This window comes from Acanthaster planci, linkage group LG20 (genome assembly GCF_054643075.1).
Source record: "Acanthaster planci isolate LZ-2023a linkage group LG20, COTS_SCS, whole genome shotgun sequence".
Taxonomy (NCBI): Eukaryota; Metazoa; Echinodermata; class Asteroidea; order Valvatida; family Acanthasteridae; genus Acanthaster; species Acanthaster planci.
Genome location: NC_141796.1, coordinates 518,897 through 545,816, shown reverse-complemented (window position 1 = coordinate 545,816; position 26,920 = coordinate 518,897). Strand labels below are relative to the sequence as shown.

Here is a 26,920-nt window from a genome sequence, read left to right as displayed (position 1 = left end):
CACATGGTGATAAATGCTTCGAGTTACGGCCCAAACTTAAGGCTGTGGCTAGGAACAAGACCTGAGCCTGTGAAAGCCACTTAGGTAGACATGTGAGCTACCATTAGCCTCGGCTGCGACTTACACACAAATTCTCTCTTATGGATTTTTTATCAGAAAGTCAGGCTCTGTAGGTACAGGACTGTTGTGATGACAAGTCCCGGTTCCGGTAAAAGTGTGTAAATGCCATCTCTACGGTTGAAACCACTTACCCGTCTTCGTGGTCCAACACCAGTGCTCGCGGTTTGTCGATCTCCTCCCAAATCAAAACTCGTCGATGTCGTCCGTCCAAGTCGGCCACCTCGATCCGTCTCGTGCCCGTGTCCGTCCAATAGAGCTTCCGTCCGATGGAATCCACGCGCAGTCCATCCGTGACTTGCAGGTTATTGTGGATGACCACCTCAGAGTTTCGGCCGTCTAGGTCTGACCGACTGATGGCCTCTTCGGTGATATCTGCCCAGTATATTTTCCCTAACAAGGCATACAGACAAACCTCAAAGATTTGACCAACGGTTAACCAAAGCAGGATTGCAACCTGTGACATTTCAAAAACGTTACACATACAAAGATAAAAGGTGTCAAATCAAAACCTACCTTCAACTGTATCAACATCTACTGCAATTGCTTTGCGTATGCCAGCCGGTTGAATCTGCACATTGGCGTAATATGGCACATCTAGCGACATCTGTCTGATATCCGTACGACGAGCGATGAGTAGAAACTCGTTCATCCCTGTCATGCGACCCAACAAAATTCCACTGAGAATTTTCAATTTATGGCCAATAGAAAATCTGCTTACCACACATTTTTTGGGGTAACTACGAGCCGGTGACAAGCCAGATTGTCATGTACTTTATATTGCTAATGACCGGTTCACTGATATTTGCTGAGCAGTTGGACCAATACTTGACAACTTCACAACACTGGACCTAAAAACCCCTTGGCTACATCTAAAGAGCATATGGAAGTATCTTTGTAACCAACAAAGACCTAGATCTTGCTTGAGCTCGTTTCACATGCAGACCTACCTTGGCAAATGCTGCGCACCTTTGTCAGGGCAAAGTGACTAGTGATAATTCACAATGACATTCTGCGCCTAGCTGTATCCTCGCCCAGCAATTTGCGGAAATGCGCCCTTGCTGGCGAGAGAAGTAGAGAAGCTAGGCTTGCATTTGAATGGCACAGAGCATATGGCTCTCACCTTGTTCACAGGTGTGACCGTCCTCCATTAGCCTGATGCCGACGGTGCATGCACAACTGTAGCCCCGAGCGTTGGGGGACATTAGACAGATGTGGCTGCAACCACCATTATTCACGAGACAGGGAGAAGACACTGTGTGAGGAGAACATTTCCATAATTAATTGAAGATGAAATATTCACCACAGAGCAGATTACAAGAGAACAACTCCTTGGGATCAACACTTGTTACAAAATGCAACTAACTTTAATAACTTCAAATTTGTCAAATTAATCATATTTTTTTTCAGTACAGACTTTTGATGTCACTAGCTGGTGCCCTGAAGCACAAAATTTATCCTCAATAGAAGATAATTCACTTGTATGTAATCATTCTTTCATGTGAATGGGTGACAGTGGTAACGAAGTATGTAAACCTGCCTTTGCTTCAACTGGTTCCCATACTGGGCTTTCTAATTCCTGAGTATTAATTGAGGAACTAGGAACCAGCTTTTCCCACCATACTCTTATTGTTTGACATGGGCTACAGAACCTTCACTGGCACCCACTGATTCCTAATATTAGTGCATAAGCCCTGGGCAGAAACCAGGGAAATAACAATGCCCTACGGCGACCCTCTCTGTATGGCAATATGGCGCCCTCTTCAGTTCATGCATGGAGACAATACAGGTTGCACTGGGAAGGGGGCGGGGCTAGGAATGGGACGTTAAGAGGGGTCAGCCAACCTTGTTGCCTGTGTCTGCTGTAGACATGGATGTCCATTAAATCCTCCAGACCGGTGGTCAAGACAGTTCGAGCGCTGCCGGTCATCTTGTCTGCACTCTCGATGCTCAGGGTTTGCCAATCAGTCCAGTAGATTCGTTGCTCAAAGATCGTCAGCCCGAAAGGGTGTGGGATTTGAGTACCGATGAGCGTCTTTCAAGAGAAAAGGACATTCAAGATTGAGATAAAAGTTAAATTATAACGTTAACACTTCCCCCACTCCCCCCCAAAATCTCCACGCATTTCTTATAGGAACATCCCTTCATTTTCCACCGCACAGGAAACCAATGGAACTAAATTTGTACTTCAACTTTCAAGAGGCATCAAGCCCCATGTAAACAGTGGCTGGGCTTCTCGGGAAAAGTTGAAGAGTTATGTAAGTTTTGTAAACCTTAAAAAACTTTTAACCACATGCTGCCAGGTGGAATTTGAAGTTGCATAAAATAAAACTGGTGTTACATAAGTTTCTTTTGTTTCCGAATCTGGCACAGTGCGCGGCTGGTGTCTTTTCAATAGGGGCCAGATTAGCATGCATTGGTATTGTATCGCTCATCGCTGGAGCGCTTTTGTCCCCGGTGGTAATCCACTGGCGCTGAATGCCACAAACAGTAGTATAATCTTTCCAACCAATGACAGATTTCCTCCTCTGTTGACAATTGAACAAATGTTAGCAATTCCCAGCAGCTTGGTCTTTTGTTCCAAATATGGTCTTTTGTTTTAAGGCCTAGCTCTTTTGTCTGGTTTCGGGCTCCCCAGTTTCGTGTATAAAGCTTATGTGCCTGAAACCCGGCTCGCTGGCAGCATATAGTTAAAGGCCCAGTTTTGAGAATTTTTGTTAAAGCTGGTGCAAACTTAAGCAATGCTGTCTCTGACATCGACGGCTTCTGCATGGATTTAAAAATTGGGAATTATGATTGATGCTTCGGCATACCAGTACACCTGACACCGTCAAGCTTCAGTGAGGGTTGGCATATATGTATACTGATGTTCCTTTTTTTTTTAACTATGAAAAAGATAACAGAACTTTAGTCTCTAAATTCAGTGACCTAAGCATTGCAACCACAGCATGAAAATTCTCTGATCAGAGTACTATCTTGTTCTCATTTCTTCAGGTCCAGGGTAAAAAAAGGATCCCACACCTGTCGGCCGCTGCCGTCCAAGTTGGCGAATTCGATCTTCTTGGCACCAGCATCTGTCCAGTACAACCTCTGCAGTTCGTAGTCCAGTGCCAAGCCATTAGGCCAGATCAGATCCTGGTGGACCAGTGCCACGCGATTGGTCCCATCCATGCCGGCACGTTCTATTTTTGGATTGGCGCCCCAGTCAGTCCAATACATGTACCTGAGGAAATGTTTGCACATATGTTTTCTTAATCAAGTATATGATCATTTCTCAACCCCATTTATAAATCAAACATGTAAGAGGCTGATCTGTTGATCATAGCAGAATCTTTCTCGAAGGCCCAATAAACAGAGCCACTGAGTGCAAATTCTAGTTATGGGCTCTAGCAACTTCTTTTAGACTGCTCTTAAATACTAACAATATAGGTATTTATAAAGCACCTTTAACATAGATCAAGGCGCAGTGCACCATTACTACCCCTGTTCACTGGGCCCATGAAACATTCCGAATACCATCTCAGCTCCCTGGGAGAGTACAGCTCGATGCTTCCCTTTTCGGCACAACGCAGCTCAATCAACCACAATAACCATCTCTGCCCTCGCAGGTACCCAATTAATTACTCCTGGTCGGAGAGACGCAATGAGTGACACAACGCCTTGCCCAAGGGCACACGCACCATGGCCCCTGGCTGGATTCGAACCTGCAACCTGCGGCTTTACCCGCCGACTACCAATCCGTTATTCTTAACCACAAGGCCACGGCACTCCACTCGCCTCAAATTTGGATCGCGATTTGATTACGTCAACAAATCTCGTGGACAGAGAGAATCTACAACACCTTGACAGGGGATCGACGAGAATATCTCGGGGTCGATCAAGGTCCTCCCAAAGTAGGAGCGTCCTCATACTGCCGTCATAGTCGGCAATCTCTATACGGTCCGTCCCAGCTTCTGTCCAGTAGATCTTCTTGGTGACCCAGTCCACAGCCAGGCCGGCGGGGCTTTCCAGGCTGACCGAGACGATGGTCTGAGAAGTGAGATTGGGGAATAAATTAATGACAGACAAAGAAACTGGAAAGAATTAGACAAATGAAGACTGGCATTGCAATACATAAAAATGTTCCAAATCAATTCGTGCGCACATGCAAGTTTAAATATTCAGCACAAGGATGGGAATTAAAGAAAGGTACTGGATGTTTTAAGACTTAGACACCAAGGATGACACCAATCACAGCAAATGGTACAGCTGAATGAACTACTTTCCACAAAAAGCTGAAAATTCAATAGCTTTTGTTGTCATCAAAAATGTCGTTTTATTTTTCAAACTTTTAGTTTCAATTTTAGCAAACATTACAAGCTACGGGACAAAGTTGGATTAAAAAAAAGTCCCACAATCTGAAAATACAAAAAGTGTGCTATTCTTTTAAAAAAAAGAGTGAAAACAAGAGAATGAACAAAACCTTTGTGCAGAATTTCACAGCAAGAAAAGGACACTTTGTGTGCTTGCACTAAGCAAACAAACTTACCTTCCTTCTTGAGTCCGAGAAGGCGATATAACAATACAAATCATTCAAAAGCCTTCATGTTACTATTCATGGTCAACGAGTGACAATAATCCACTACTCTGGTAGATTATGAAACACAATGTGCTTCAAAAATGTATATCAATTTTTGAAGGACAGATGAAATATGACTTGAAATACTCGAACTTCAAAATCTTCCTTAGTTCCTAACAGAAATAAATTTGGGGGACAAGACTTGTTTGCGGTTGCTATAACTTTCACATCACTGAGTCACTGTTTCTGACATACTGATGTCACTGTCGATTATACTCAGATTGTCTGATGTTTGTGCCACTCAGTCATTTTTAATCAATGTGGACACTGTCAATATTACTTTGTCACTGTACCACTGTCATCGTCACATTGTCACAATGCCATTGTCACATTTTCACTGTCAGCTGACATACCTCTTGTTCTGAACCATCCCATCTAGCCCTACTGACAGCATCGTCCACGACATCTGTCCAGAAGATAAATTCCTCGTCACTGTCCCAATCAAGAGCCACTGCACTGTTTAGATCATGCAACGGTATCACCACATCTGTGAGATCGTCCGTGTCGAAGGAAATCCTACGGATGTCTTTGCTCCGGGCAAACACCATAAAGGAATTTATCTCTGTGAACGATGCCAAACAAAAAGAAATCTCCAATCATCTTTGATGCACAGATATTGGATAAGAGACTACGCACTCAGCCAATGGAAGACCAGGTTTTTGTTGATACAAAATGCGTCTAAAATCCAAAGGAGAAACTGTTCTTACCTTCCGCGCAGGTGGTCTCGTTGTAGATTCTAAAGCCCGTGGGGCAGGCACAGGTGAAGCCAATGCGATTGGGCAAGCAGAGGTGACTACAACCTCCATTGTTGGAGCCACATCTGTTGATAGCTGATTGGTCAAAAGGGAGCACAAAAAATGGGATGAAAAAATATGTGACGAGACAAAATGACAAATCTTTATGTGATTGGTGGATTTCGAATGGAGAATGCACCATCTGGATGCACTTGGGTTGAAAAGGGGCAAAAGATCTCAGGAGAAGTGCAAAATGCACTGGGTGATCAGACTGCATACTCCTAAAATGAAATGGAATCTTCTGATGTTCAGTACACGATTGGTCCATTTTAACCGGAACATACCATCAGGCTGCCTTTGGGGGTGGAATGAGTGGATATCCATGGGGAAGTGCAGCTGACTTTGGATCATCTCGATGCCCGTCCCCGTAAACTTGTTGGCACTGTTGATACTTTTGGTGTGCCAGTCCGTCCAGTAAAGGAAATCCTCAAACAACGTGATTGCAAATGGGTGCGGCAGGCCTGAAAAAAAATTGACCATAAATCTTAAACTTCTTCAGACGCGGCCAAAAATATATGAGCTAATGTAGTTCGAAGAATTCGTGACAACAAGTTCTAGAGATGAGGAAATAAATTAATGTGAGACGTAGATAGGTCTGATGAGATAAAGCAATGTTTTCTTTCTCAAAACAGGTTACCAGTTTAAATGTCACTGGCTATACAAAGACTGCAACTGGTACTTTGTTATCTTGTTACCTTTGGCTATTTGGGGGGAAATTGAGCCATGGTGGTTATGGGTAAACAAAGCTTTGATCAATTTTTTTGGGGGGGTTGTCCCCCATGTTTGTTTCCTGTCGTATCAATGATATTGACGGCAGGCAGCCACCATCCACTACAATATACATGGAGGTATCATGTCATGTCTAGGATTTCTGTTCGGTTTTCCCATGCAGCGCATGCACATCCATTGGTTTCTTAACAGACAGTGTAATTTTTAAACACAGGAAAATTTTTTGAGCAGTGATGCATGTTGAGAAATCTGGCAAGGGAAGAACAATTTGTAATCCCAAACATCCACTAAACGAGTCTTGGCATATCTGAGCTACTTTGGGAAATTTTCAGAATTGGGAAGAATTCTGTTCCTGTCATGTAACCGTGCCAGTTATACTGGCCTTAAAGATCACTCCAAATAGTCTGTGTCTTTTGGTCTGGGGTCCAGACTTGTCGGTACAGGTACCTTCATTGATAATGGCTTTCCGGTGGGAACCATCCAAGTTGGCACTCTCAATCACATGGTGCTTGGCGTCCACCCAATAGAGTTTCTGTGTGGTGTAGTCTAGAGTCAGACCGTTGGGCCAGAACAGGCTGGTGTTGGCTATGATGTGACGGGAGCTTCCATCCATCCCTGCTGATTCAATCTTCGGCGTGCTGCCCCAGTCTGTCCAGAACATTGTCCTGTCAGCGACGAAAACAAATCCACATTTTTGAATACTTTTACAAAATGAAAAACAAAGACTTTTTGCTCAGAACGATAATTGAGAGACTGCCAATCTCAGCCCAAAGTCATTACAAGGTGGCTATCTTCCTTCATTTATTTAATGTCAGATTTTCTTTTCTTAGCTGCTGGGACAGGGGTTTTTTTGCAAATTCTTCAACCTTGCAATTTCACGACACGTTACTACATCAGCTGCAGGAATGACAAAAGAATTCTTCACCGTGTGTACATGTCCTCCGCAGAACAAAGGAAAATTGTGCATGTTTAGATGTCATTCGGCAAAAAGTGGTCAGGCATTTTAAAATCACGCGGCCCATAATGTACATGTACGTTTAACTGTCAATATGAACAATGGACATGATGGACGACAGATTCGAAAGCAGATGGATCTTGAAACAAAACTTCCTAAGGGATCATTTTGGATTAACAACTGTCAGTAGTGAAAGTTTCAGTACCCTTAACATCCGTGTATGCAATGCCTTGCAACAGAATAACCAATTAAAAACTGCAGATAATGATTATGCGCATATTCATATCTACCTGCTTAATAAACCTGTTATGCTAATCATACAAATTATTTGGATGTTGGAGATAGAAAAAAAGGCTTTATTTGCATAAAATAATATTATTGCTTATCTGACAGTTGCTTCTAAATATTGAAGGGATGATCTTGGAATCTCACCCCTGTTCTGGGTGGACCACGAGGGCTCTCGGTTTCTCCAAATCCTCCCAGATCAGAACGCTCCTGTCCGTCCCATCCAGATCACTGACTTCAATCCTAGACGTTCCCGAATCGGTCCAGTATAGCTTCCGTCCAATCCAATCCACGGCAATGCCACCTGTGGCAACACAAAAAGGGATGGACAGGAATTTCAAGGACGTTGAGGATAACAATAAAATAATTATAGTAATATATATAATTACAATATTTGTAATGTGCTTTCCACAACGTTTCAAAGCACCATTATTACCCCTGCACATTGAGCTCACACATCATATGAACGTTCCTGCAACCATCGCAGCTCCCTGGGGAGTATACTAGCCCAGTGCTGCCATTTCGGCACAAACGGCTAAACCTAACCGTGTCTGCCTTCACAGATACTCATTTACTCCTGGGTGGAGAGAGCCACATGGGAGTAAAGTGACTTGCCCAGGATCACAACATGCTGCCACCAGCTGGATTCGAACCCCTGACCCTATGATCAGAGGCTACAAACCCTAACCACTAGGCCACATCCCTCCAGGATGAGTGCATTTCATTCATAACAGGGAAGTGAAACACATTGCTGGCGCATACTGAAAATTGCACTGTTGAAGTGTGAATTGAAATGTTCACTAACACACCTACTGTTCATCTCTTGGCATTTCAAAGACAGGGTCATTTCCCATCATGAAAAGGCAGTTTGAACAGCATTTGTCAAACGGTGTGCTAAATACATGGTACACTGTCCCCCTTCTGACACAAACAATGGCTAGGCACAAACTTGGCCAAAATGGTGAGCTAGGTATATTGCCCCCCCAGCAAAAGGTTCAGATTCTTACCTGGACTCTCAAGTCCTGTGGTGATAATGCTCTGAACTCCCGTCCCATTAAGATACACCCTCTTGATACTATCGAGGGTCACGTCCGACCAGAACACCAATTCTTCCCCGATCAGATAATCCAAGGCGATGGCATTCTCCAAGTCCCTCAAGATAGGGGTGTAATGGAAGTTGTTGGGTTCCAATCGTCGGATGTCGATCCGGTTGGCAAACAGAAGATATGGTTCAGGACCTGCGACAGATTGAAACAAAGTATCAAGATTCTAAGATCTACTTCAAAATTTAGAGTGATGTGCAGCACGTATTTCCCTTGCAACTACTCCAAATTCTGACAGACACCAAGACACGATACCTTGTGCTTCGCTAAGCATTCTAACCTAATCTAGTCATATACCCTGACGGACTGAGTGACAGACACCCACAAACAATGCCACATACCCTATGCTTTGAACGTTATTCCATCCAATCCAAAATTATCTCTCCTATACACCCTGATAGACCCGGTGACACACACCCACCCACACACACGCCCACAGTGCTACATACCTTGTGCTTTGCACGTTGTTCCATCCAGCCTCAACTCGTAACCCTCGATGCATGAACACTCAAACGATCCGACGGTGTTTTTGCAAACTTGACTGCAGATACCTTCTTCTTGGCATTCGTCCACATCTAAACGAAAAAAAATGAGAATAGAAATGAATGAAATTGCTCAGTAAAAAAAGATTTGATGCCTTGCTCTGCTACAACTTAATCATTTAGCTGTGGAGGGTTTGTAGACCCACACATGGCAACGACTCATGCCCTGAGACACTGCCAAAAGCCGTGACGTTGTAGAGGGGGGTCCGTGTATTGAACTTGTGCGCTGGTACAAATCAAGTCTGCGAGATCAATCCCTGTCATTGAGAAGCACAGCTTGTCTGCCCTAAGTAGGCCTGGCATCTATCTGAATTGGCTAGTCTCATTTCAAGACGTCTGTCTTACCTACGCATTCCTTGCCATCCCCACCAATGAGATAGCCTTGTTCACATGAACAGCGGACACCAGGGTTCAAATCGGTACAGAACTGGTCGCAACCGCCCTTATCTGAGCCGCAAGAGATTCTTGACAAATCATCCGAGTCTGGAAAAAAAAATTTCCAAATGACACTGGTTGTTTTAAAAGACGTGGTGTTGTCTTCCATGCACAAATTCAGACTTTGAATTTGATAAACCGACTCCGACATCAACATGACACCGTTGAAAGTAGTTTATTGTAACATCACAAGGCACAGGTCAAATGTGAACTTAATTTCTAATTAACATTGCATTATTTCCCTGACCAACAGGCTAAGGGCTATTTTATTCCTGAATCCATTTCAACTATCCATGGAAGACATGCAGTCACAGACAGCCGGGTAACTGGATGGTTACCAACCATGCTGATAATGGTTCCATTCTATGCCTTCACTGGTTCCATTCTATGCCTTCACTGGTTCCATTCTATGCCTTCACTGGTTCCATTCTATGCCTTCACTGGTTCCATTCTATGCCTTCACTGGTTCCATTCTATGCCTTCAATGGTTAAATTCTATGCCTTCACTGGTTCCCTTGACATTCCTGGATAAAAACAATCAAGTTCCTAACGACACAAGGCAATTCCAACCCACAACCAGACTTACAGCAAGGCTGCACAGGGCGCTCATCGCTGCTGTCCCCGCAATCGTCGTTGCTGTTGCAGACTTTGGACAGCCCGATGCACTTACGATTTTTACACTGAAACTGGTCGTCGGAACACACTCTACTGGTGCTGTTGGCTGTCAACAAAAAACATACACAAGCTTGGAATGCATCCTAGAGAGCTTTCCATTTTATCAATTCTTCAGTTTTTTGAGTCCTTTTTTTGGAAAAATCTTCATTCTGCATGAATTGTCCTAATTCTCTGTCCTTTTTTTAAATTAAATGCAAAGTTAACTTCTAGAATATCTTTTGCCTGGCAGCCAATCATAATTCTTCCAATCTCTAAGACCAACTGCGGTAGACAGTCATGGAAAGTACCATATATGTCTCGTTCCCTGTAGACCCACTGGCAACAGCATTATACCTTTACATATTAATAAAAGGCAACAGACTATTTTCCCTTTCAGCCTCAGTTTGGTTACATTGGTTTCAATGGTAAAAAAGCAAGATGGCTGCCCCATGATAGCTGTCTCTTGTCAAACTTCATAAAAGATGCCAGTAGCAGCTGTATTACTTGAAAAACAAGAACTTCACCAAGTAAACTAAACGATTTACACAACTGGTCGATGTGACTTACAGCAATTCTCCTCATCGCTGTTATCAGAACAGTCTGGTTCCCCGTCACACTTCCATGTGATTCTAATGCACCGTCCAGTCGTACACTGGAACTGATCAGCCGCACAAGTGTGTTCAGCTAATTCAAGAAAAACGGCAAATGTTTCATCAAATCATATGCAAATAAGCTTGGATCAGGCATCGTTTATTCCAGAAAAAATTTATAACTCCAATAAAAAGATCAAATATTAATGTACTGGTTGAGGAGAAATTTGAACTCACGGCATTCCTGTTCGTCTGACAAATCTTCGCAGTCATAGTCGCCATCGCAGCGCCATCGTCCGTAGATGCACGTCTCGTCTCCGCATGTGAACTCATCTTCCGTGCAAGTCATGTTGGTGCCTTCTGCAATTATAAGGAGCTTCACAACTGTTACATGTGCTTTAATCATCTTAGCATTTTGGATACCACAGCAAAGTTCTGTAAGCCTTGAGGGCAAGACTAGCTTGCAGACCCAGGTTATAATTACAGCCGCATGAAATTTGAAAGTCTGTACATGTACATGCAACCACCACTGGGAATCTAGACTCATTTCCAGGCTTCAGCCTTAACTCTAGCCAAAACTTATCTCAAGTATATACATATATGGTAAGATTTTAAGTAGTAATCACAGTCTCATAACTGGGCACCATTTCATTCAGCTTCCAAGAAGAAAAACAGTAAACAGATTTATGTGCTAAGCTAATAAATTCATCACGTTTCCAATAAATACAAGAGTACCTTACTGTAGCAACATTAGAAATGTACTTTCAAGACCCACAGGTTTTCCAAATTTAGGCCACTTTCAATTATGAACCCATTTACAAAACATTTGTCCCTTTCAAAAAGTGTTCTAGCACTCTACTGGTTTCCATGGATACTTACCGCAGTTTGCTTCGTCACTTGCATCATTGCAGTCTTCATCTCCATCGCAAACGTAATCTTTCAAGATACAGTTGCCTGTCTCACAATGGAACTGACCAGGACTGCACAGATTGATGCTGTCCGCTGAAAAAGCAAATCCATCATATCAAATCAGATGAAATAAGATGAGATCGGATTGGATCACATCACATCACATCAAATCAAGCAAACAGGACAAGATTCCAGCTACTTACGGCAAGAGGCTTCGTCTGATCGGTCTGGACAATCGAAATCTCCGTCGCAGACCCATGCATTGGCTATACAACCCCCGGCTGAACACGGAAACTCTGACGGCTGGCATGACTGGGCGGCTACAAGGGACAAAAATTAGCAATATTTTTCTATTCAGCTGCTGATGTGAAATTTAGCTTTGACATTAAAAAACACAAGTGTTCCAAATATGCACATCTGAGCGGGAGATGGAATACTTTTCGCGCAGCAATGAGATCTGCACGGTAGGGATGCGCTGTGTGCGTGCACAATGGCACTCACTGCACTGAAAATATGTTCATGTTTGAATGCTCTCTGCATTTTAGGCAAACCTTAAAATGCGTCTACCGCAGAGCTCGACTCAGGTGAAGAAATCAAAGTTCTTGAGCCTCAGAAAAACCCTGATGAGAAAAGAAGAACAACTTACGACAGATTTCGTCTGATCCGTCCCCACAATCGTCCTCCCCGTCACAAACCCATCGCCTCCGGATGCATTTATTATTGGCACACTGAAACTTGCTTCTTCCTTCGCACTCTTCTACAGCTGTAAGGAAAGAACAAAATCGGACGGAATATGTACATGTACCGGTACACAAGTACGTTCATTTCAATTCTGCTAAAATTGGCGTACACGTGAACATAATCAGTTATGCAATCTGCCCTGAGCTGAAGTGCACCCCCAGTTGGCGAAAGAAAGACAGGTCGTTACAAGCGGGTTCATACACGCATTCTGCATGTACGCAAAGACCATACATTTGTGCACAAGCCGGAATAAGTCAGTTACGCGTACTCAGCGTGCTCTGCGTCAAAAGCGCGTATACTTGCGCGCCTCATGGCACACCCACCGTTACAAGTACGCAGTGAGTACCAAAAAAACATGCCCTCTTTTGTTCCGCTCGGAGCGGATACATATAAGTAAATATAGATAATTGATACAATGGTAATCGTTTTGGAAATAACAATATCTAGGTCTGGGATGAAGCAAGGGTGTTTGTTCCACAGCCTATGGGCAGACAGACAAAAGACAGACGAATGTGTGTGAGGAGACAATGCATAGACATAGGCACAAGACAGTGAAAGTTGCGGTTCATTTTAAATGAATTGAATTCTTGAATCCCACAGCTGGAGACAAGCAACGCAGAATGCTGCTACATGGTCGCTAGAGGGTTCAATTCAATGGACGTGCACACCTCTTTCTCACACTGATCAAGCGTGGCTATAAATCCTCGCACCTCATTTACAATTTCCTACCCAAATAACACAACCTCCACTTTTTTGTCACAAAACGTGATGCTGCGATCATCAAAAGATTTCTTCTGTTTCCCAGCTCACAATCAGTCTCACTTGGATGTCCACTATCTCATCTTTGTACCCTGTGAAACGATGTATAGTTTTCACGGCCAGTATGTTACAATCGGGACTACCTGCAAACATTCGCGTACATGTACTACGTGTTCATGGACAGGTTCATGTTTGCATGGAGCCATTTTATATTGAAATTGTGTCTGACTTTTACCAAGACAAGTAAAAGGCGCAGTACACTTACGGCAATCTGTTTCATCAGAAATGTCGCCACAGTCGTTATCGGTGTCGCACTTCCAGCTTTGCGGAATGCACTTGCCGTTTGCACACTCAAACTGATCCGATGAGCACGTTGGTAACACTGCAAGTAGTCAAGAATAAAGTACATGGGTACTTCCAAAAATTAAGGGTCCATTTTTTCCGTGTCCCTGTCTCATATGATATTTGATTTTGTAAGTTCAGAACACATTTTCTACTTTCCAAGAGTGATGAGAATCAATGCAAAGTGCCTGCCAAACAAACAATAATAGTTTGAAATCAATTCCAGTGATATTTCCATGTCAACTAACAAAGGTCAGATGTAACAGGGACACAAAAATGTCACACTTTAGGACCCCTGATTTCTGGAATTACCCACATGTATTCTGCAACTCAAGTAAACATGGAACCAAATTTTTCAGTGAACCTTTTTACATTTGACTCTCTGAAAATGTGGTCTATCAACAATCTTTGGTTTTTTTTCTAACTTTTGAGCTAGAGCCTGAAAGGCTTACCAGAAGGCCCTGTTTCTAGTTCAGCAAACTCGGGAGTAAGAGCAGAAGGAAATGTTCACAGATGGAACTTATCATTTTGTCAAATTCATCACTTCCAAACACCATCAGTCTGTGGTACTCACCGCAACCATCCTCATCTTCGTCATTGCTACAGTCGCTGTCCCCGTCGCAACGCCACTGTTGCGGAATGCAGGTACACTCTCCTGTCTCGGTGGGCGCGCAGCTGAACTCGTTGTGTTTACAGAGGCAACCAGGCTGGGTCCTTGCTGATAGACAACCTAAACAGAAGACCATAAAAAAGGTTTTTTTTTTAATTGTAACCACTTCAAGCCATACCATGTATAAATTACACGTGTAGGCTTGAACCAATAGTACGTGTACATGTACATGGAACCCTCAACAGGAGTGAGACGGAAGGAAGATGAAATATCCCTGAAATCCCCACCTGAGGTTTGGACGGCCCCTACAGCAGCATAGGGTCTACAGTAAAGCATTTGTGTCAGCCTAAATACAACCCTTAAAATAACCATTTTTGTGTTTTGTATCAACTTTTATCAGCAAAACACCATCATAGGGATCTCAGCATTTTCCCAACTGTTTAAAAAAGCCTTAAGACCAGGAAAATCCTCATGAAAAGATCCTGAAATCAGGAAAAACCCTGACAAATCCTGCCTCTTCTTCAAGTGACCATGGGCTACAGTTGAGCATCAAGAAAATATTCCTCATTAATTGCATGTACTGGTACATGTAGCACTGTCTCAGAATCTGTAATAATGGCAAAGCAGTAAAGAAATGCTGCACGAATCCTGAATAAACGATCACCAAGGGTCAACATTTGTAAAGTCCAGATCTGTGACAGACTAACTAAATATAAAATACTACATAAGCTTTCGTAGCAACAACTACTTCATCAGATGCACTGTGACAGAGTGAGAGTGCGATTGTGGTCTTGTCATTTTTGAATGTCAGCGTTTTCAACTGAAAACAATATCACATCTGGGACAAGTTGACAGTGAAATAATACTATCCTTAAATATAGTACCATATGAAAAAGGGTGAAGGGTGGGGGTCAGAGTTCAGAGTTGAAGTCACTGTTACTGATGCTGTCTTTAGAACTTTGACCTCAACTCCACAAAGTCCTCTTTATAAATGCAGCAGTAAAAGGCATGTAGGGGGGGTATTGTCAAGGCAAGCAATCCCTCAAAAAGCAAACACAAACCGGGATCAATTAGGAAGAAATCTATCACAAGAGTCTGACTCTGTCAAGACCAAATCTGACATTACGGTCGTTACGATCCGAGCATGAAACTACCCCGTACAGTTTGTGCATTGTACATTTTTTTTACCACACTGAGGAGCAGATGTGGTCAGACGAACATGTCCTAAGAAAAGAAAGGAAGAAGTCCTAAAAAAAGAGAAATTCTGTTGGTTGTTTTTACTCTGCTTTTGGAGTACAACTCAGAGAGCATGTTCTTACATACATGTAGTTAACCTTGGTATACCAGGTATGCTGTACATGTACGGTACATGCCTGATCAAAAGCTTACAACGGCAGACCAACAGTGCTTCTGTTTGTACGTTGTGTCTGACCGTTTTTAAGCCTGTAGATGTGAATTTCACAAATTATAGACTAAAACTTCACACTGTTTCTTTATGATGTACATGTATTTAAAGTTCATGACACTGTTTTACGAGCGAAATGACCATTAAAAACATGCCTCCAGCAGCACAACAGGCACATGTACTGTAAGCAATCTATTCCAGTGTGGTACGGTATGTGTTCATTTCATTTTCCCTGGCCTATGAGGACAAATCATTACATTTTCATTCCTTGTCTCGTTCTACTCCATTCAACGACCCTCTCCCGTTGATGAAATCTGTGATTACATCACATCCTCAAAGTCAGTCCCAGATTTCATTCAGAATGAACCGCAGTTGGGGGGAGGGGTCACAAAAGGAGGGGATCATCCCCTCCCCCCTCATTGTGTCTGGACTTTGTGAAGGTACTCCCTTAAGGGTGGGCTTAGGGGACAGCATTGTGGGGTGACCGTTGCTAATCTGGGGCAACTCCTTGGAAAGAAAGCTTTGTATACTGCAGTTGCCAATAAACGAACAGGTACATAACACAGTGCAATCTGCCGTACGTGTACATGTACATACATAACTGACACATGTACATGTACATACATGCACAATGAGTGGAACATGTACATGTAGGCCTGTCGATACTATTATGTACATGTTTTACTGTACAAACATGTACATTGTGTGTAAATGCCCGACACTGTACCTACAGTTGTTACCCAGAGTTACCAACACCAAAGACTTCACCTGAAAGTGTTTACAACTAATTACAATTTTCAAAGACTTTATCTGTGCCTAATAATCGTTCCTTTTCGAGACCCATTTGCAGGTTCATGTACATGTCTACGTGGACGGGCTGGCTGATATAAGTTGGCAAGTATGGGCAAAAAGTCTTAAACATGGTACTGGTACATGAAATTAAACAGTTTCGGGCCTTGCGTATGCAAGCTTTTGACCACAACTAAACGTGTAAATGTGCAGTGTATAGAATGTACATTGTAATGTTGCTCCTAAATGTAATTATTTTGTGTAATCAGGACCCAGATGAAGCTTCAAGGGTTGTAACAATGACACAGTGACCTTTCAGGGCTTGTAATACTTGGTGCAGTAGCTAAAAAGGCATCTCAATACATGTAGATCACCAGTACGATGGTATGAATCTTGCAGCTTGCGCTTTTGTTGCAACAAAGTGGGGAAACCTGAATGAAAACCAACAATCTCGAGGACAAAAATCCCTCAATCTGGAGGAATTCCGAGAAGTCACATCCCCATGCTGTTTGGAAAAAGCTAAGACAAAAGTCCTTTTTACTTGTACTAGGAGCCCCAGGATGGACCAAGAGAGGGTGCAATTTTCCTAGCAACAGAGGCTTCTAGTCAGAACTGAACTTCACTGGTTCACAAATGAATATGAAATGCACGTATTACGGTCGCATTGCTACCGGTAAAACGAACACTCCTGACCAACATGGCTCTTTTCAAGCAATTAGGGGGTGCTCCTGCTCAAGACAGATAAAGAATACTTGCTCAATTTGACATTTCGAATACAAATTCCTTGCAACCGGTTCCTTTCTTTTGGCAATGCGTAACTTGAGTAAACTAGTCCATCTTTTCCATGGACAAGTAAAAAAAAATTGTGCTTAAGCATGACCACTACAATGTAACCCAAACTTACTGTACATGTACATGTACACTGTACCGTACATGACATACTCGGTGACCATACATGTATCTCAGACTGTCTTTCATTATAACAAAACCCCACACAAGCTCACTGCTGTGTCTGCCCCAGGATGGGCATTTATTCTTGCCATGATTTATTCCTGAAGTCGTAACTTTTGTTGTCCCCGGTAATTGGGTCTGGCAGCAACAAATTTGTTAGTCACTGGGGAGGAATGAGAATGTGTGTGTTGAGTTCCTGAAGGCAGGTGCACCCATTAGCCCCAGTGGTACCCACTGGCTAAGGCCAAGTGTACAAAGTTGTTTCAGAAAAATGGTTAGTACCCGTACGGCATATGTACAAAGGAATTACATGTATACGTACCCCGGTATGTTAACCTAATCACCTCCAGCTTTATTATAAGCAAATACGCATTTCACAATGAACAGAGAATTCTGAAAGTATTGTCACCGTTTTTAAGCAAACTCCAAAGTTTAGAGTCTACCTGAAATGCACAAGCTTGACGAGTACACTGTGGTTTTGTAAGCAGGGGACTGTGGGTTTAGAATATGCCACAAGTGATAAACTACATGTAGAAATGCCTTGCTTTTTCAAATATTTTGTGATGAAGCCTAAAAGGTTATCTTGGATGTAGTGGTTTGTGAAATAAAAGAAAAGATGAAATACTTCAAATATGTAACACATGATGTTTGTAATTCGCATGCTCTACCATACCGCTGTGTTGAGGACAGTATAATCCAGGGTTTCCTCTGCCTACTCAACTGTGGGGCGGACCACCTCACTGATTTGAGTGACCACCTCAGGCTTTTCTGTTGAATGTTACCACCTCACACTTAAAATAGACAAAGACGGAAGATATTTTGAAACAGATTAGTTCGAAATCTTCAGAATAGTAAAGCGGGACATAGAATACAAGATTGACTTATTTTAGAGGGGAAATTTGAGTAACTTTATGTACCAGTCTATTGGACTACCGGGGTATATAGACTTTATGTAAGGCCTTTTGGGAAACACTCTTTTTTGTTTTACGCACTAGAACTTTGGCAAAATGTGTTTAACCACCTCAAACATACTCGTATCAGTGCCCCTGGGGAAAATCAGGTACAACCTTTTGAGCAATATGCCACTCAACGTGAGCTTGACCAACAGAGTGATTTCCCACAACTTGATTTCCCTTTATGACAATGTAGGACAAAACTTAAATGGAACACCTGGAAAGCTGTCGCATACTGTTCTCCCAGAAGAGTTGTCTCTTCTGTTTTAATAAAATTTGCTGGCACACCGCTGTGTACGAGGTGGCACGATGACCGGGAAACAAGGTGTTAGCAGGGTTAGGGCCACGACATGGCGTACATCTTGCCTGCTGTTCAACAAATTTGTTAAGGCCTTGGTCACCCAGTGTGAGACTGTGCAGCTCTGGATTCGTGCTGGGCAGAACATTTCACGATTTGGTATGAACAAGATTTTACCATTTGATAAAAAAAGCTTTGTTCAAGGAATGCCCTGTCAGGCCAAGTAAAAAATAAACTAGTTTGATGTAACCACTCAGGCCATATTCACCACCCGTCTGCTTTTTTGGCCCTCATTTTGAATATTTTTCAACTGGTGATTCAACTTTTTATTCCAACGATCTACGGTACAGTGTACCTGTACAGTGTACCGTACATGTACAGGTGGTAGATTGTTGGAACCTACCAGTGTACAATACATAATGTACCCATACATGTATGTACATGTACCCATACATGTACCCATACATACATGTATATATGTACCGGTACCCACACATGTACCCATACATATATATGTACCGGTACCCACACATGTACCCACACATTACCCATACCCCCGGTACATGTACCCACACATGTACCTATACATGTACATGTACCTATACATGTACCCACACATGTACCTATACATGTACATGTACCTATACATGTACCCACACATGTACCTATACATGTACCCACACATGTACCTATACATGTACATGTACCTATACATGTACCCACACATGTACCCATACAGTACATGTACCGGTGCCCTCACATGTACCCATATGTACTGCACTTCATACACTATCACATAAAATTTGCTGTGTAATGAACAAATGTGCAGGGAACCAGTCACAAGACAATGCACGACATCACATACAGTACATGTACAGTGCAACTGGTACATATGTACGTGTGACCAGGGCCGTTTTCCAATACACAACTTGGCCTCTGTCTCAGGCTTCATTCCCAAAATTAATTCCCGATTGTGGTCCTGAAGCCTTTAAATTACTTTGGATTACTGTAATTTTTGGCTCTCTTGCATCTTGTTTGATGTTCTGTGGCACTATTAGACTGATTACTGCGCTTACAGCTTCAAAGTCAGCTAGTTAAAAAACAGTTGAGGCCTGAGACGGAGCCGAAGTTATGTATTGGAAAATGGCCCATGTTTTGTTTGAGGAAAAGTTGTGTCCTTTAGCAGGCCTGAAGTTTTTTACTGTCGCGTCTCATGTATCACTTATTGTTCCTCTATAAGTTTAAGTTGATAAAAGCTTGCAGGTTATGCATGCATGTTTATGTAAAGTGCATGATGTATGGCATAGATGTGACCTTTAAAGTAGTAACAAAAGATTTCACTATACTTACTGAAATTTGCATAATAAGTTGGAATTGTTGTAAAATGAAGCAATATGTGAAACCCAGTCAACAATCTTTTCCCGCCTGGAATAGAAATCAAAGGTCAATTGTACCGGAGTAGGTCCTTTAGTGCTACGGATGTTTGATCTTTTTGTTAGAGACTGAGAGAGGAGTGTATTAGTGAAGAGAAATTTAATACATTCTCATCAATGGAATCACAAGCCGTGATCAGAAAGTAAATTATCAGTTTTCTATTGAACTTGACACTAAGAAAACTGTAACAAAGAACCCTTTTTGGTTGTGAAAAAAGCTTTTACTCAAGGCCTCTGCATGACCACTATCATGACCATATACTGTAGTTCCCTAGAAAACCACAAACAAGTGCCGAAACCCTTAAACTTCTTCACTTAATTAATGGCAAATCCACTCTGTAAATACAATTATTGACAGGCCTTGATTGAAAATTCCAATAAAAATCCAAACTGATGTTTTGTCTGAATAATTGTAAAAAGTGCCTCATCAAGAATGTCCAGGAATAGTGTAGCCATGGCAACCAACTTAAAGCATTATAAACAAGACAGTTTGGACTACTTATTTTCAAATGCTATGGCCCGCAGGTTCTATCTGAAACACTTCCATGCATCATTATCTTGAGACAAACACTTCAAAGGCAGACAAGTGCTTGTTTGACAAGTCTGGCTTCCCGTCTCAAGAGGGACTACACAAAACAGCCATTTCCATGGAGTTCCTGCCTGGCCACACAAGATTGCCAGGATTGGCTGGCTTCCAATATTCGCCTCCTCTTCTGTCTCAGGCATCGTCTCTTATACCAGTCGGATGCTACTGTACGGTTCATGTCCTGGTACATGTGTACCGGTATGATCATGTACATAAAGTATCCAACCTGGATGTTTGGAGATTGCAAAACAAATTGCAGCTCTGCCAAGATTTTTTTCCGCTCACATTGTGTTGTTTATGTTTTACCCAGAATGAAACAGTGGGCTGGGCAAACATTCAAGTCTGCGTTTTCTCCACTGACAGCCATTTGATTGGTCGGCAATTGTCCCTTTCTGACTTTCTCCAAGCCTGAAGCTGTTGTTGTTTCCACATTTTACAAGGACACCAACTACATGTACCAGCCTCTGAATAAGAACACTCTTCGAATAGATCTATAGCCTTGAGGTCCAATTGCTAGCTGGTGGAATGTGGAGTGGACATTGTCAATGGGGCAATTTTGGGGTACATGTAGGGTAGTTCTGAGATAATGACTTCAGAAATAGCAGACAGTCGGCAAAATAGCTAAAGATGCATGGTACAGGGTTTCTGCACCTAAAGGACAATAAAAGTCCATGACTTTCCCACGACCAAATTATGAAAGTCTATGACCAAATAACGCAATTTCTTGGACTATTCGGCCTTTTACCGTAGGTTGCAAATACATGTACAATCACAGATTTTATGCGCCTATTTCTGATAACAGAAATCACACAGTGTTTTATGACTTCCCCGACAAAAGTCCATGACTTTTCTGTGACTTTAGTCATTTTTACAAAATTCCATGACTTTTCTATGACTTTAGTCATTTCACTTTAGTCATGTACATGTAATTCCGAGTCTCATTAAATATAATGTAGATGTACCAAATGCAAAATGAGCATGAGCTGATGAGAGCTGAGACAACAGAGAAAAACTCCTCAAAGTCACTGAAGCTGCTTGGCAGGCCAGAAAGTGCAATGTACCAGTACATGTGTACATGAATATGCACAAACTGTTACCTGCACATGTACATGTTTCACAGAGTAAAGCCAGGAAATCTTAGTTACCGAGTATAATATTTTACTTTGCTTTCTAGCCAGATCTTCACCAATTTGGTCCAACACATATGAGCAGTGGTTCTGTGACTGCTGCAGCCTTGTGACAAGAATGGAGGAATTCCTTTGGACTGTTCCTGAAATTGGCACGATGTTTGGTGATTTCGTTTGTCATTCGTTCTCCCCGCAGATATTCAGACTTGCCACCGGTATGTGTACATGTACACATTTTTGTCAAGTATCGGGGTATTCTTCATTTGCTGGTAACTGCTTTTAAGGAGCAATGACTAGCTTGACCAGTCCAATTGAATTTAGCGGAAAAAATCCTACAAGGTTGCTAGCCAGCGGAGCAGCTCAAATTTTCACGGTTGGCCAAGCCTGGTAACAATAAATCCATGGGCAGGTGAAAATGGCTGATCAAAGCTTACCAGCGTTTGGAGAGTGCTGGACATTCCAGCCAGACAATGGCCACACAGGCCAAGCTACCAAGCGGAAACACCAGGTTTGAGATCACAGAGTGACCAGCCCAAAAAGCAAGACCCCCCTCTCCGCAATGCCTTAACTCAATCAATGCTAACTTCATAAAAACTGAGAGTTGTCAAGTCTGTACCAGAAGAAAAGCTTGGCGCAAGCTGTTTGCTACTGTAGAACAGAATTCCTGAGAAAGACAGCGTACCATAAGACCTGGGGCCAATTTCATAGAAATATGGAAGGGCTGCGTAGTGTCAGAATAATGACAAGAATATAATATCAAATCAGTGCTCTGAAATATGTGATTGCTACATATTTCAGAGCATATTTCAGAGCACTGATTTGATATTATATTCTTGTTGCCAATCTCATATAAAGAGTTGCTTAAGCACAAAATTTGTTTAAGAGCAAAAACCTTCCTTAAAAAACAAAGGTTACCAGCTCAAATTCTATATGATTGCCATGCTAACCAAAAGACAGAAGAAAATTATTCCAAAACAATATACATCACATGGAGTTTTGGCTGGCAACCTGATTTGTCAAGCAAGGTTTTTTCATGCTTAAGCATATTTTGTGCTTTAAGCAGCTCTATGAAATTGAAATTGGCCCTGGTTTCACCAAACGGATCTGGATCTCTATGTCATGACATTGGTTTGCTACATCCAATGGGTGGGTACCAGTGTTAGCAAACCAGCCAAGCCTTCCTGTCAAGACTCAGATACATGTATCTGTGCGGAACAAGCAAGTCTGTTGTAATTCATGAAAGCCAACATGTGTGTGTGCTTTTTGTCGGTGGCTGTCAGACTTTGAATGTAAACGAAGGCACTGAAAGCATACCAGTACACGATTCCCATCAGTGCACGTACCGGTACAAGTTAGCACACTTTTCAGGTAATCTTCACACATGAACTGTACATGTACAGGAAGAAAAAATTTATGGTGCAAATTTATTGGTAAAGTACTGGTACATTACGCACACTAATACCAGGGTATCAAAACTCAATTATGCCCACTATACCAAACTTATGTACTGGTACAGTGTAGCTAGCCTACCAAATGTACATTTTTAACACTGAACAAAAATACCTTCACAACCACTTGTTTGCTTTCTGACTGTCTTCAATGTTAAACTAACAAGATTACGCACTTGAAGAAACCAGCGATCCCAGGTGTTCCAATACTGATCATTGCTGATACGGTTCAACCAGGGATCAACCTTGTACTTTGAGTTAATCTCCAGAGTGCCTGATCTTTTGCTTAAGGGTAAAGATTAGGATTAGTCATACCTGTATGTATCGGGGTAAGCACTGCTGGCTTACATGTAGGTTGCAGCACACACTTCCACACACATACCTGTTTTACATACAAAGTGTGGACATTCCTTTGTTCTCCTGTGGTTAAGGAAACTTGAGGAAAATGCTCCTTTTTCTCCCACTAGGATAACTCCTTCGAGTTGGATTTTTGAGGATGAGTTCCTGGACTATTCCTTTTCATTTTGCCACGGATAACCTTGACCACAAAATGCCTCGAAACTGTTTTTTAGAGAGGGGAAAACATTGTGTGGATGTGTGCGAGTCCACACATTGCCATCGCACCCTTCATAATGTGGACTTTCTTTTGTGCAGAGGTCCACACTATGTACGACACACCTGCACACACCGGTATCATGCGTACATTTACAGTACATGTAGGTGTGCGTGGACCATGGATGAGAGGTGCACATGTACCGTACATTTAAGAAATCTGGCCATGTCCAAATCATGAGGCTGAGACTAGGAGTACATTATATTCACAGACATTTGCGGGAAATGGCTGCCATAGGGGTATGTGTAATTTCTAGCCACAGTCGCAACTCTTGGACACGTATGGCAATCTAGTCTGGTCTCAAGATTGGTGTGTTCAATACGTATGGTACCAGTCGATCCACCTGTTTCAAGCAGCATTCGGGAGGGAATCCACATTTAATTGGATAAATGTGCAGGAAAACATTAATGAAGCGTTGAAAACGTAAGCAAGCAAATGTACATGTACATGTACTGTACGTGTATCAAACCTCATTACAAAGAGGTTCTTCAGACATTGCAGATTACACGAGTACCTTGTTTTTCCAAACAGGAACCTTGGACATGTGCAATAAAGAATGAAACCAACAGACTTGGACTATAAAATTTCCTTCTTGTGAGCAGAATCTTATGTTAACAGTGTTCTTATTACAAAGGTTGGACTGTATACCCGTAGCCAACACACATTGTAACACTGAGACACGCTAGCAGTTTACATGTGCAGTACAGTTCTGTACATGCAGACTTACCGTACATGTACATGGATGTACATGTACAGGTGCCTGGTATAACCTTTGATGTTTAAAGAGCTATTGGTAAAATGAACAAAGAAAATGCTAAATTTTGTTAAATTTCAAGTTAAGAACTCAAGTGACATCACTGAGAAACTTGGTTTAAACAGGATGAAGTTGTGTGTAATTCTAGGTAATCTGCCCCGAGTTGAAGTGCATCCCCAAGCGGCAAAAGAAAGACAGATGGTAGTAAGTTTTCCAAGTGGGTTCTTGCACGCGTTCTGAGTGTACACAAAGACCGTACATTAAGGAATAAATTTGTTACGCGTACTCATCGTGCTCCGCATCAAACGCGTCAATGATCTCCATGATAAATGCGCCCTTACGCGGCGAGTACCAAAAGAAACATGCCCTCTTTTGTTGCATTTGCAGTGGATAGTTCTGTGGGTGTTTACACGTGCATCTACTTTAATTTCATAAGCAATGCTGTTGCAGCAGTGCATGAACCACTCTATCCTGCCAAAAAGATTTCCCCCAAACAACTCAGGCAGAAGACTTCAAGAAAACTAAAGCTTCCAAAATGAAAAAAAAAGTCAAACAGCTGAAGCCTGAAGGAGTTGTTAAATAATGAACTAAAATTTCCTTCCGGCTGGAGTGTGTAAACAGTGGCCCAAATTGCCGCTGTCGATCTCGAACAATACCCAAATCTCCTGGATAGCTGTTTCAAAACTCGGCAAGTCAGTCCAGGAAAAACAAACTACCTTCCCTTGCAAACTTTTTCAACTGGGGGAGAGAGTTTTGGAGCGTTAAAAAATAAAACAGGGTTCGACAAAACTCCAGGGTTTACAACCAGGGGAGCATTGTTCAGCATGCTTCACCAGCTTCATTCATGGGGGGAGAAATCACTATTCAAGCCTAGGGTCTCCCAGCTTGCGCTCGGGCAACACCCTATTCAGGGGGCTGAATGGGCCAAGTCTGGCACTCAATCTTTTCGGGAAATCTGGTCCCTATTGTGTGGTCACTCTACTCAAGCTGTGAGGAGTTCTTTGGCAGGGTTGAGCTGCCAAGCTGCTTTTTTTCACCCCTTCCCCCTGAGCGTTTAGGGAGAACAATGGCCCAGTAATTCTGGGCTGTTTTTTTTTTGCGAGTGTGGAGACCAGTGGGCCCTGCTAAAGTTGGAAATCAGGCTGTGTGATGCCAGAAGTGCATGCAATACATTGACATTTCAAGTTGTCATAATTCTAGAAAAACTGTTTTTCAAAGAGAGCTAAGTACCCGTATGCGCATTTGAATTCTTGATGGCGATTGGTCAATCCTTTTCACTAATTCTGACCAGTTGGCTGATGTGCTGATGTCACTGTGACTCGACGGTGCATATGAATGTTACTTTTATTCTACATGTATGGTACGTGTACTCAAGGTTCCATCGAGGACTGAACTTTCAAGCATGCATGTATTTAACAGGGGCTTAACAAAAGATGACCATAGTTTTTTAGCAATAGAATCTGGGAACTTTTTTGGAACAGCAATTTGAAAGTCGCATAACTACATGCAGATGCAGACATGCCTTGCAATACATTGCAACAAAATACCGCTGGCATCTTCACATCAATTATTTTGCTAGTTGCACCGCATCCACCTCAAGTCTTTTTCTGCCTCTTCACAGACCACCAGGCGACCCAATTTGCCATCAACAAGGGGTTCAAAGTGGGCAATGAAGGGTGACAGGGGTGAAGCCACGGGTTGAATAGGTGTTTTGGGGTGCCTGGTGAGTGAGTGTAGAGATAATAGTGGAGAGGATAGGATGAGTGAAGGCAGCTTAATTGGTTTGGATGCTTGCAGGGACAAGGCAAGCCAAACTGATTTGTTTGAGGAAGTGTTTATCCCTCAGACTAAAAAAGCCTATGGATGCTTCCACAGCAGACAGGTAAATTGCTCATTGGTGTGTAGGGCTCCCGCAAAGTGTTCTTTGGACTGCCAGCAAGCAATTGATGGGGTCTCTTCAGGAAATCGCAACTTTCAAAAACATCTTTTGCCTTGTTACATGTAGGTTCAAAGACCTGCTGTGTTTTTTGTGCAAAGTGGTTTCCCATTTACAAAGTGCCATTCGTCAAAATCTGCAGCTGTGTTCACATGTACAGGACTGTTTATGTAAGAAGTAATGATTTTCAAAAGTTTTCCAGACTTGGGTAACTTTACCAATCAATTGTGACCGCCTCTGTGAACATGAGTCTTACACAAGTTACATGTAAGTCGCCAGAGCCACTTTGGAGTAAGTAGTCCAATAGAATAAGTTTGCACAGTGTAAATCAACAGGAACCCCCTGCATTTGTCACCATTGAGTACCCACTTTCATCAGGATGCCAAACTGAGTGATACATCAAAACAAACAACTCAGTTTGCTCTTTCCAAATTTTCATTTTCA

At 42.4% G+C, this 26,920-nt stretch overlaps 1 protein-coding gene across 1 annotated transcript in view; it reads right to left on the bottom strand.

Annotated features, from left to right (window-relative positions):
- The window catches only part of lrp4 (LDL receptor related protein 4), a 50,981-nt gene that overhangs the window by 12,335 nt on the left and 11,726 nt on the right, over positions 1–26,920 (bottom strand). The window contains 22 exon segments of the mRNA XM_022227836.2: positions 252–510; positions 634–771; positions 1,241–1,372; positions 1,963–2,152; positions 3,139–3,340; positions 3,959–4,146; positions 5,089–5,297; positions 5,443–5,565; positions 5,814–5,990; positions 6,706–6,923; positions 7,646–7,802; positions 8,506–8,736; positions 9,051–9,176; positions 9,489–9,626; positions 10,165–10,299; positions 10,800–10,916; positions 11,060–11,182; positions 11,702–11,824; positions 11,935–12,051; positions 12,378–12,494; positions 13,497–13,613; positions 14,148–14,303. Of these exon segments, the coding sequence (XP_022083528.2) occupies positions 252–510; positions 634–771; positions 1,241–1,372; positions 1,963–2,152; positions 3,139–3,340; positions 3,959–4,146; positions 5,089–5,297; positions 5,443–5,565; positions 5,814–5,990; positions 6,706–6,923; positions 7,646–7,802; positions 8,506–8,736; positions 9,051–9,176; positions 9,489–9,626; positions 10,165–10,299; positions 10,800–10,916; positions 11,060–11,182; positions 11,702–11,824; positions 11,935–12,051; positions 12,378–12,494; positions 13,497–13,613; positions 14,148–14,303 (3,493 nt within the window).